This window comes from Pleurodeles waltl, chromosome 3_1 (genome assembly GCF_031143425.1).
Source record: "Pleurodeles waltl isolate 20211129_DDA chromosome 3_1, aPleWal1.hap1.20221129, whole genome shotgun sequence".
Lineage (NCBI taxonomy): Eukaryota > Metazoa > Chordata > Amphibia > Caudata > Salamandridae > Pleurodeles > Pleurodeles waltl.
This window is the reverse complement of record NC_090440.1, coordinates 1,883,659,151-1,883,671,283: the sequence shown is the minus strand read 5'-3', so window position 1 is coordinate 1,883,671,283 and position 12,133 is coordinate 1,883,659,151. Positions and strand designations below refer to the sequence as shown.

Here is a 12,133-nt window from a genome sequence, read left to right as displayed (position 1 = left end):
CAGGCGAGGAAGAGTAGAGGAAATAGGCTGGTTTGTTGCAGGGCCTACTCTGCCTTACATCCTCCTGTTCAGGTCATTCCCTCTGGGGAACTGACCCACTTCCACAGTGATAGGACCTAGTCTGAACTGCCTCTTGTCTGTGCTTTTTATGTCTTCACCCATTCTCTCTATTTTGGGGTTAGAGGTATCCACCTCTGCTAATCTTATCTTAGCCAGGGTCACCCCTAGCTTACCCAAAGAGGTTACCCAGAGCTGGAGTAACCCCACCATGACCAACAGGGTCAGGGGGCCTAACTTGCTATTTGGCATGGGGTCAGACCACCATGCCAAGGATAGTGCAGCCATAAAGGCTAACACCCAGCAGAGGCCACTGACAGCTATCAGTGCCCAGAACCACACCTTTAGCTCTTCACCTACAAGGGAAGGGGCTAAGTTACAGGCTTCTTTGGGTTCAGGGTGCCTGTCTGCTGTATTAGAGTGGGGGGTTACCACATCTTGTAGTAAACACCCTTCTTCCACTCTTTCTTCTGTTACCTGAGGAGCCACCCACTCAGGCTTAACAGTTGCCTGACTAGCCAGGACTTCTTGTGGGTCAGGTTGGACTTTATCAGAGCCACTTTTGGAGTTCTCCCCTACTGGAGCAGAATCTCCTTGGCTTGCTGGAACCTTGGCTAAAGGTTGTCCACCTTTCCTACTCCGTTTCCTTTTCTTTTTCTTCTGGGGCCTACTTGCATTTACTGCAGAGGCAGGCACTCCAGAATCCTTGGGAGAGGACTGGCACTGGACCAGTTCCTCTCTTGGGCTCTGACTAACCTCTGGGTAGTCATTTCCAAGGAGACAATCAAGGGGGAGGTCTGTACTGACTACCACCCTTCTCCAGCTAAAAGTCCCACCCACTTCTATGGGCACAAAAGCCACAGGCCTATCAGTGACCCTGTCTGGGCTAACTCTTACTCTGGCCATCTCACCTGGGATGTACTGGTTTGAGAACACCAGCCTGTCATGCACAATAGTGTGACTGGCACAAGTGTCTCTCAGGGCAGTGGCTGGGATTCCATTCACCAGTAGGTGGTGGAAGTGTCTACTTCCCTCTGGAATCTCCAACTCACCTGTTGGGCCCTTTTTCCAGTTGAAGGCTATGAAGACCTCCTCATCTGAGGAGTCATCCCCAATGGCTACACTGGTCACCCCTGGGATTTTGCTAGGGGGTTTGTTTTTGGGACAAGAAGTGTCCTTGGTGTGGTGCCCTGTCTGTCTACAGTTATGGCACCATGCCTTAGTGGCATCCCAGTTCTTACCCTGGTACCCACCTTTGTTTTGGGTTGTGTCTTGGGACCCACCCACCTGTTCTGGTTTTTGGGGGCCTACAGAGGACTCTTTTTCTTTGTTTCTAGTGTCACCCACTTTCTCCTGGGGAGGTTTTGTAACCCCTTTCTTTTGGTCACCCCCAGTGGAAGTTTTGGTTACCCTAGTCTTGACCCAGTGGTCTGCCTTCTTTCCCAATTCTTGGGGAGAAATTGGACCTAGGTCTACCAGATACTGATGCAACTTTTCATTGAAGCAGTTACTTAAAATGTGTTCTTTCATAAACAAATTATAAAGCCCAACATAGTCATGCACTTCATTTCCAGTTACCCAACCATCCAGTGTTTTCACTGAGTAGTCAACAAAATCAACCCAGGTCTGGCTCGAGGATTTTTGAGCCCCCCTGAATCTAATCCTATACTCCTCAGTGGAGAATCCAAAGCCCTCAATCAGGGTACCCTTCATGAGGTCATAAGATTCTGCATCTTTTTTAGAGAGTGTGAGGAGTCTATCCCTACACTTTCCTGTGAACATTTCCCAAAGGAGAGCACCCCAGTGAGATTTGTTCACTTTTCAGGTTTCACAAGCCCTCTCAAAAGCTGTGAACCATTTGGTGATGTCATCACCATCTTCAAATTTAGTTACAATCCCTTTGGGGATTTTCAACATGTCAGGAGAATCTCTGACCCTAGTTATGTTGCTGCCACCATTGATGGGTCCTAGGCCCATCTCTTTTCTTTCCCTTTCTATGGCTAGGATCTGTCTTTCCAAAGCCAATCTTTTGGCCATCCTGGCTAACTGGATGTCCTCTTCACTGGAGTTATCCTCAGTGATTTCAGAGGTGCTGGTCCCTCCTGTGAGGGAGCCAGCATCTCTGACTAGTATTTTTGGAGTCAGGGCTTGAGAGGCCCTGTCCTCCCTAGATAGGACTGGTAGGGGGGAATCTTCCTCCAATTCACTATCATCTTCCTCTGTGTTATCCACAGAGGGGTTGGCTCTATCATACTCTGCCAACAGCTCCTGGAGCTGTACTTTGGTAGGTCTGGAGCCCATTGTTATTTTTCTTATGTTACAGAGTGACCTTAGCTCTTTCATCTGGAGATGGAGGTAAGGTGTGGTGTCGAGTTCCACCACATTCATCTCTGTACTAGACATTATTCTTCTAAAAGTTGGAATGCTTTTAAGAATCTAAAACTAGTTCTAGAATCTAATTCAAACTTTTACAAACTTTTAAACTCTAAAAGAAATGCTAACAGGGACTAACACAAGGCCCTAGCAGGACTTTAAAGAATTTAGAAAACTTTTCAAATTGCAAAAATCGATTTCTAATGACAATTTTGGAATTTGTCGTGTGATCAGGTATTGGCTGAGTAGTCCAGCAAATGCAAAGTCTTGTACCCCACCGCTGATCCACCAATGTAGGAAGTTGGCTCTGTATGTGCTATTTCAAAGTAAGGAATAGCATGCACAGAGTCCAAGGGTTCCCCTTAGAGGTAAAATAGTGGTAAAAAGAGATAATACTAATGCTCTATTTTGTGGTAGTGTGGTCGAGCAGTAGGCTTATCCAAGGAGTAGTGTTAAGCATTTGTTGTACATACACATAGACAATAAATGAGGTACACACACTCAGAGACAAATCCAGCCAATAGGTTTTGTTATAGAAAAATATCTTTTCTTAGTTTATTTTAAGAACCACAGGTTCAAATTTAACATGTAATATCTTGTTTGAAAGGTATTGCGGGTAAGTACTCTAGGAACTTTGAATCATTACTTTAGCAGGTATACTTTTTGCATAAAACACAATAAGCTGTTTTAAAAGTGGACACAGTGCAATTTTCACAGTTCCTGGGGGAGGTAAGTTATTGTTAGTTTCAACAGGTAAGTAAGGCACTTACAGGTTTCAGTTTTTGGTCCAAGGTAGCCCACCGTTGGGGGTTCAGAGCAACCCCAAAGTTATCACACCAGCAGCTCAGGGCCGGTCAGGTGCAAAGGTCAAAGAGGTGCCCAAAACACATAGGCTATAATGGAGAGAAGGGGGGTGCCCCGGTTCCAGTCTGCCAGCAGGTAAGTACCCGCGTCTTCGGAGGGCAGACCAGGGGGGTTTTGTAGGGCACCGGGGGGGGACACAAAGTAGCACCGAAAGTACACCCTCAGCAGCGCGGGGGCGGCCGGGTGCAGTGTGCAAACATGCGTCGGGTTTCCTTCAGTTTTCAATGGGAGACCAAGGGGTCTCTTCAGCGATGCAGGCAGGCAAGGGGGGGGCTCCTCGGGGTAGCCACCACCTGGGCAAGGGAGAGGGCCTCCTGGGGGTCACTCCTGCACAGAAGTTACGTTTCTTTAGGGGCTGGGGGCTGCGGGTGCAGGGTCTTTTCCAGCCGTCGGGAAATGGAGTTCAGACAGTCGCGGTCAGGGGGAGCCTGGGGATTCCCTCTGCAGGCGTCGCTGTGGGGGCTCAGGGGGGACAACTTTGGTTACTCACAGTCGTAGAGTCGCCGGAGGGTCCTCCCCGAGTTGGTTGTTCTCCACCAGTCGAGTCTGGGTCGCCGGGTGCAGTGTTGCAAGTCTCACGCTTCTTGCGGGGAATTGCAGGGGTCTTTAAATCTGCTCCTTGTAACAAAGTTGCAGTTCTTTTGGAGCAGTGCCGCTGTCCTCTGGAGTTTCTTGTCTTTTTCGAAGCAGGGCAGTCCTCAGAGGATTCAGAGGTCGCTGGTCCCTTGGAAAGCGTCGCTGGAGCAGGTTTCTTTGGAAGGCAGGAGACAGGCCGGTAAGTCTGGGGCCAAGGCAGTTGGTGTCTTCTGTTCTTCCTCTGCAGGGGTTTGTCAGCTCGGCAGTCCTTCTTCTTGTAGTTGCAGGAATCTAAATTCTTAGGTTCAGGGAAGCCCTTAAATACTAAATTTAAGGGCGTGTTTAGGTCTGGGGGGTTAGTAGCCAATGGCTACTAGCCCTGAGGGTGGGTACACCCTCTTTGTGCCTCCTCCCAAGGGGAGGGGGTCACATTCCTATCCCTATTGGGGGAATCCTCCTTCTTCAAGATGGAGGATTTCTAAAAGTCAGAGGCACCTCAGCTCAGGACACCTTAGGGGCTGTCCTGACTGGCCAGTGACTCCTCCTTGTTTTTCTCATTATCTCTCCTGGACTTGCCGCCAGAAGTGGGGGCTGGGTCCAGGAGGCTGGCATCTCCACTAGCTGGAGTGCCCTGGGGCATTGTAACACGAAGCTTGAGCCTTTGAAGCTCACTGCTAGGTGTTACAGTTCCTGCAGGGGGGAGGTGTGAAGCACCTCCACCCAGAGCAGGCTTTGTTTCTGTCCTCAGAGAGCACAAAGGCTCTCACTGCATGAGGTCAGACACTCGTCTCTCAGCAGCAGGCTGGCACAGACCAGTCAGTCCTGCACTGAACAATTGGGTAAAATACAGGGGGTATCTCTAAGATGCCCTCTGGCTGCATTTTTTAATAAATCCAACACTGGCATCAGTGTGGGTTTATTATTCTGAGAAGTTTGATACTAAACTTCCCAGTATTCAGTGTAGCCATTATGGAGCTGTGGAGTTCGTTTTTGACAGACTCCCAGCCCATATACTCTTATGGCTACCCTGCACTTACAATGTCTAAGGTTTTGCTTAGACACTGTAGGGGCATAGTGCTCATGCACTTATGCCCTCCCCTGTGGTATAGTGCACCCTGCCTTAGGGCTGTAAGGCCTACTAGAGGGGTGACTTACCTATGCCACAGGCAGTGGGAGGTTGGCATGGCACCCTGAGGGGAGTGCCATGTCGACTTAGTCATTTTCTCCCCATCAGCACACACAAGCTGGCAAGCAGTGTGTCTGTGCTGAGTGAGGGGTCCCTAGGGTGGCATAAGACATGCTGCAGCCCTTAGAGACCTTCCCTGGCATCAGGGCCCTTGGTACCAGGGGTACCAGTTACAAGGGACTTACCTAGGTGCCAGGGTTGTGCCAATTGTGGAAACAATGGTACATTTTAGGTGAAAGAACACTGGTGCTGGGGCCTGGTGAGCAGGGTCCCAGCACACTTCTCAGTCAAGTCAGCATCAGTATCAGGAAAAAAGTGGGGGGTAACTGCAACAGGGAGCCATTTCTTTACAACACCCCTAAATCTAGGATTTAAGGGCCTCCCTGAACACAGCTCACTAGATTACTAGCGACCTGAAAAGAAAGCAGGATTGCTTGGCTGAACCCCCAGCAGAGAAGAAGGAAGATGACAATTGACTCGGCCCCAGCCCTACTGGCCTTTCTCCTGCATCAAAGAACCTGCACAAGAACAGCGATGCATCCAGCGGGACCAGAGACCTATGCCAGGCTCAAGAGGACTGCCCTGCACCCAAAAGCACCAATAACTCCTGTGGACAGCTGTCCTGTGCAAGAAGAAACAACTACTAAGGACTCCAAGCATCACTCTGAATGCGTGAGACCTGACCACTATGCACTCGACGCCCACGGCCCATGTCCAGGTGACCCAACTTACTAGAGAGGATCACCAGGTGATTCCAAGCAAGTGCCGACCCTGGGTTAACCTCTCTACCCCTCCATGACGATGACTGCAGAGGGAATCCACAGGACCCCCCAGACCCAGAAATCTCCAGACGAAGATATCCGACACCTAAAAGACCAGTGCACCCCCAGGCCTTGGAGAACCCGACCTCCGGTGCAGCTACATTCAGCAGGCGGCCCTCCTCCCTGTCCAGCCTGTGGCTTGCCCCACTAGACTCCCTGGACCTCGCCTGCAACATCTGAGGCATCCCCGGGGTCACTCATGGAGAATCATTGGAAACTTGACACCTTGTCTGCACCCTGCAAGCGGCTGCCCCAATGCCACTGAGGGTGTATGTTTGGTGCCTACTTCCGGCCCCCAGTGCTCCTCTAAACCCCCCAAGGTCTGCCCCCCGAAGACACGGGTACTTACCTGTCTTCAGATCTGAAACCAAGTGCCCCCAGTCTCCATAGGAGCCCACATTAAAATTGCTTCAACTTTGACCTCTGCACCCAGCCGGGCCCGTGTTGCTGGGGGTGGGTGTTTGGGGTTAACTTGAACCCCAACCTGTTTCTGAAAATTGCAATGTCAATTTTTAAAACAGATAATTGCCAATATTTCAAAAACTGTATAACTTATTGATTTCAAACAAAGTGCTATTGATATATGTGTGAAATACAAATCTACTGAAGTACTTACCTGCAAATTGAATCTTGTGGTTCTATAAATAAATAAAAAATATATATTTTTGCTATATAAAAACCATTGGTCTGGAGCGAAGTATTTGAGTGTGTGCTGCTTCTATTCTCTGTGTATGTACAACAAATGCTTAGCACAACCCTCTGATAAGCCTAACTCCTCAACCACACTACCACAAAAGAGAGCATTAGTAATATCTATTTTAGCCTATGTGGACCTCCTGGACTCTGTGCACACTATACCTCACTTTGGTATAGTATATGCAGAACCAGCTTCCTACACTTTGTATTTTTCATAGTTACCCCTGACGATTGGGTTCCAACCCAAAATATATTGGGTACATACTGGAAATGTCCTTCACATTTCTACATGAAGTATTTTTTGTGAAACTTCAATCTCAAGTATGCTGTAACATTTGGACTGTATTTTTTTTAGTTGACATGTCACATCCATGTGAATAAAGGTGTGCTGAACCACATCTTAAAGTTGTGAACATTGAAAAATTGTTACCACCTTATTGTGTACAGTGCAAGCCTTCAGGCATTCAGTAGTGCGTCCTGAGACCAGTGCACCAGTCAAAAATGTGCAGTAGCTTTCATACAAAAAAAGGACACGGTCATACCTATTAAACATGATGGAATGTATTCTGCAATTTGGTGGGGATTCCATTTCACCCCAAAGAACACTACTCCCGGCTTCTTTTGTTAATCCGGGTTCCCTAGAATGTCAATCTATGGCCCTGCAAGTCCGGGAAATTTGCAATCCTTTGAAAATGTTCTTGTTTAACCAATTATGTGGAACATTACAGAGCAAATGTGAAGCTTTCCCTGCTGAAACACAACCACTACTTGCTTTATGTATGTTGCTAACAAATCCTATTGTAATAGGATGGTTATATGCTTGTAACACGGTATGCTAGATGAGAAGGTGAGGGAGCGCTTGTGTATTAACCAAATGCCTAAAACTCATAAAAAGAATAAGGTCTTGCATTACAAGCTCCTAAAACGTATCCATCATACACCCAAGAAACAGTGCAACATCTTATTCAAATTTTGAAGATTCCAGTGTAAGGATATTGAATTCTGACTTGGCTCGTTGTGGACATCCCGTGGTGACAATTGTGGAGATATATTGCAAGCTTTCTGCTTTCAGATTTACGGTATATGTTGTGAGCAAGCCTTTAAAAAGTCATTGTTAGGACGAAACACATGTCGGCTGAAGTTTATACTCAATGGGCTGAAGTTCATACCTAATGGCTGAGTTTTCTCAAAGTTGGAACATCTGAGACCATAAAAATATAAATTATTTATGGAATGGAATCTAATATTTTTGTCTATACTTTTTGTATACTGTTTGTGTCTTTTTACATTTGTATTGGATTGTATATTTATTATTATGTACACTAATAAATAAATTATGATTTGTAGATCACTATTGTGGTTATCACCTGGTTAGGAGACCAAACATCCAGCCATTCATGTTGCTTATTTTGGAATAAAGTTCCTTACTTATCCATAGGATCTGATAGTTTTCTCTGGTCTCATACAATTGCATGTTTAACAATGAAAACATGGTGTGATCCACTATTGTTCTACTTTTGTGATTAACTGGTTTGGCTCTGTAGATTCCAGTATGTACATGTTGGCAACAGATGTACTATAGTGTATGAGCACCATCAACGTGTATACCATGAATGGAAAACTTGAGGAATGTGCATTCAATATTAGTCAGTGTTGCCTCTTTTTTGTTCAACATTTGCCTGGATGTGGACAGACTGAAAGAGATGTTACTACTAATGAGCAAAATATATACATCTCTTCTGACATTGTGAAATACTACAGTAGTGGTTTTGATGATATCTAAAATAAATTAACTGAACTGCACTGCACTGGTCTTCTCTGGTAGAGTATGTGGGTGATAGTACTGTCGTAGTGTGCATGTTGACTGTTGCAGCACTAATGTTGGCAAAGAGAAAGGTATTAACGTGCAGTGGGGCAGCCTGGAAGTAGTTGACTGGAAGAATAATCGTATGTTCTGTAATAATATGGCAGACTTCTAAGCTTCCATATATTTCTCCTATTTTTCAGTAGTAGGGATATCCTTGCCCCACTAGATACATGCGTTTCCTCAGAGTTTAAGGCAATGTGCATAGAAACATCCCAGGACTGATGCCATTGGTCTAGGGAGCCACCCCCAAATGGTTTCCACTGAGGAGTCCTATTGGACTTTGGAGGTGAAATGATGGAAAGATTATGATCTTGTGTCCCAAAGCAGACATATAGTAGGAACGTATAACACTGGGTATTTATACTATGAAACTATATACATATGTGAAGTTACTGAATACTATATTTGAAGCATACTGTAGGAAGATGGCTCTGTATATACTATCTCCAAGTGATAGACAGTGGGCACAGAGTCCAGGGATTCCCCTAAGAGGCTTGACAGAGGCAATAATAGATAATACTAATGCTGTATTTGTGGTAGTGTGGTCGAGCAGTTAGGCTTATCAGAGGGTAGTTTTAAGCATTTGTTATACACACACAGGCAATAAATGAGAACACACACTCAATGACAACTCCAGGTCAATAGGTATTTATATAGAAAAATATTATTTTCTTAATTTATTTTATAACCACAAGATTCAAATTGCCGGTAAGTATATTAAATGTAAGGTACTTTGCATAGGTATAGACAGAACTTTGAATCAAAATAGTAACATACACAGTTTGGCATAAAAAGGCAATAAGCTATTTCAAAAGTGGACACAGTGCAAAATTCAACAGTTCCTGGGGGAGGTAAGTACAGCTTAGTATTTGAGGTAAGTAAAGCACTTACAAGTTCCGTCTCCGGGGCATAGGCAGCCCACTGTTTGGGGTTCAAGGCAACCCCAAACACACAGCACCAGCAACACAGGGCCGATCAGGTGCAGAGGTTAAAGAGGGTCCCAAATAACATAGGCGCCTATAGAGACTAGGGGTGCTCCGGTTCCAGTCTGCTAGCAGGTAAGTACCTGCGTCCTTGAGGAGCAGACCAAGGGGGTTTTGTAGAGCACTGGGGGGGGGGTCCAACTAGGCACATAAAATACACACTCTGTGGCACAGGCGCGGCCGGGTGCAGTGGGCAAACAAGGCGTCGGGTTTTGTATAGAAATCAATGGAGGGACCCAGGGGTCACTCTGACGATGCAGGCAGGGCACAGGGTGGTTTCTCGGGCCAGCCACAGACTGGGCAAGGGTGAGGGCCGCCTGCCGGTCACTACTGTCGGGGGTTGGTTTTTCACAGGCCTGGGGGCTGTGGGTGCAATGCTTCTTCCAGGCGTCAGGTTTCTTTGTTACCGGGCAGTCGCGGTCAGAGAGGTCCTCTGGATTCCCTCTGTAGGGGTCGTCGTGGGGGTGCAGAGAGGTCGGCTCAGGGTGAACATGTCTTTGGAGTAGCCTGGGGGTCCTCTCTGCGGCGTTGGTTTCTCTGGACACGAGTCAGGGGCTTCGGGTCCAGAGTGGTGGGGACTCATGCTTCTGGAGTGAGGTGAGAGCCCCTTTAAAGATGGTTTCTTCTTGTTGCTTTAGACAGGGCCGCTGTCCACGGGAGTTTCTTGGTCCTTTGTAGTAGCAGGGCAGTCCTCTGAGTCGGCAGAGGTCGCTGGGCCCACAGGATGCGTTGCTGTTGCAGGTTCTTCCAATCAGGAGAAAAGCCGGTAGGGTTGGGGCCCAAGCAGTTGTCGTCTTCCGTCTTCTCTGCAGGGTTTTCAGGTCAGCAGTCCTTCTTCTTGTTATGTAGTCAGGAATCTGATTTCCTGGGTTCAGGGTTGCCCCTAAATACAAAATTTAGGGATGTGTTAGGGCTGGAGTGCAGTAGCCAATGGCTATTGTACCTGAGGGTGGCTTTAGATCACCTCTTTGCCATCACCTCTAATCAGGCAATGAAAACAAAATAAAATGCTGAATAACCTATTGCTAAACTCTCAAGATTTTCAGCTTTGTTATATTGGCCTTGATATTAAGTAGGTGTGGGTAAATAAATGTATACTGTTAACTCACCCACTTCCAGAATTCGGGAACACCTCTTCAGTGCACAACGCATCACAATTCATCCTATTAAGTAGATCTTTAAGTGCCACTAGTGCTTCTGCATCCACAAGTGCCCCAGCTACTGCTGCTATATCCTTGCCTTGCACACTTTGCAGCTGAAAGCAAAAAGTAGAAGACATACAAGTCAATGAAACTACACACAATTGTAGAAATTCAGAATAATATGACAGACACCATATATGCACCCTCTGTCTACAAAAAAGAAAAAGGAATTATGGAAGTTGTGCAAACCAATATGTTATACCATAATCTATTGAAAATGAACGAGGCACTTAGTTTTCAACTGGCTTTGCTGCTGGTATTTATTCTGAGTGTCAATAGCTTTACCAGTATTATAGCTGGATGCCCAATGAACAATGTTTAGTAAGTTTTAACTACATTAATTATTTTTGCCCACACTTACTGTAGGAAGTTGACTCTGTATGCACTATTTCAAAGTAAGGAATAGTATGCACAGAGTCCAAGGGTTCCCCTTAGAGGTAAGGTAGTGGCAAAAAGAGATAATACTAATGCTCTATTTTGTGGTAGTGTGGTCGAGCAGTAGGCTTATCAAAGGAGTAGTGTTAAGCATTATTTGTACATACACACAGGCAATAAATGAGGAACACACACTCAGAGACAAATCCAGCCAATAGGTTTTGTTATAGAAAAATATCTTTTCTTAGTTTATTTTAAGAACCACAGGTTCAAATTTTACATGTAATATCTCATTTGAAAGGTATTGCAGGTAAGTATTTTAGGAACTTTGAATCATTTCATTAGCATGTATACTTTTCACATAAAACACAATAAGCTGTTTTAAAAGTGGACACTTAGTGCAATTTTCACAGTTCCTGGGGGAGGTAAAGTAATGTTAGTTTTCAAAGGTAAGTAAGTCACTTACAGGTTTCAGTTTTTGGTCCAAGGTAGCCCACCATTGGGGGTTCAGAGCAACCCCAAAGTTACCACACCAGCAGCTCAGGGCCGGTCAGGTGCAGAGGTCAACGAGGTGCCCAAAACGCATAGGCTTCAATGGAGAGAAGGGGGTGCCCCGGTTCCAGTCTGCCAGCAGGTAAGTACCCGCGTCTTCGGAGGGCAGACCAGGGGGGTTTTGTAGGGCACCGGGGGGGGGACACAGGTCAGCACAAAAAGTACACCCTCAGCAGCGCGGGGGCGGCCGGGTGCAGTGTGCAAACACACTTCAGGTTTGTAATGGTTTTCAATGAGAGATCAAGGGATCTCTTCAGCGTTGCAGGCAGGCAAGGGGGGGGGCTCCTCGGGGTAGCCACCACCTGGGCAAGGGAGAGGGCCTCCTGGGGGTCACTCCTGCACAGGAGTTCCGTTCCTTTAGATGCTGGGGGCTGCGGGTGCAGAGTCTTTTCCAGCCGTCGGGAAATGGAGTTCAGGCAGTCGCGGTCAGGGGGAGCCTGGGGATTCCCTCTGCAGGCGTCGCTGTGGGGGCTCAGGGGGGACAACTTTGGTTACTCACGGACTCGGAGTCGCCGGAGGGTCCTCCCTGAGGTGTTGGTTCTCCACCAGTCGAGTCGGGGTCGCCGGGTGCAGTGTTGCAA

At 46.8% G+C, this 12,133-nt stretch overlaps 1 protein-coding gene across 3 annotated transcripts in view; it reads right to left on the bottom strand.

Annotated features, from left to right (window-relative positions):
* The window catches only part of NDUFS1 (NADH:ubiquinone oxidoreductase core subunit S1), a 490,208-nt gene that overhangs the window by 249,951 nt on the left and 228,124 nt on the right, over nucleotides 1–12,133 (bottom strand). For all 3 annotated transcript variants that reach the window (XM_069225983.1, XM_069225982.1, XM_069225981.1), the window contains one exon: nucleotides 10,533–10,678. In XM_069225983.1, the coding sequence (XP_069082084.1) occupies nucleotides 10,533–10,678 (146 nt within the window). The remainder of the gene's footprint in view (nucleotides 1–10,532; nucleotides 10,679–12,133) is intronic.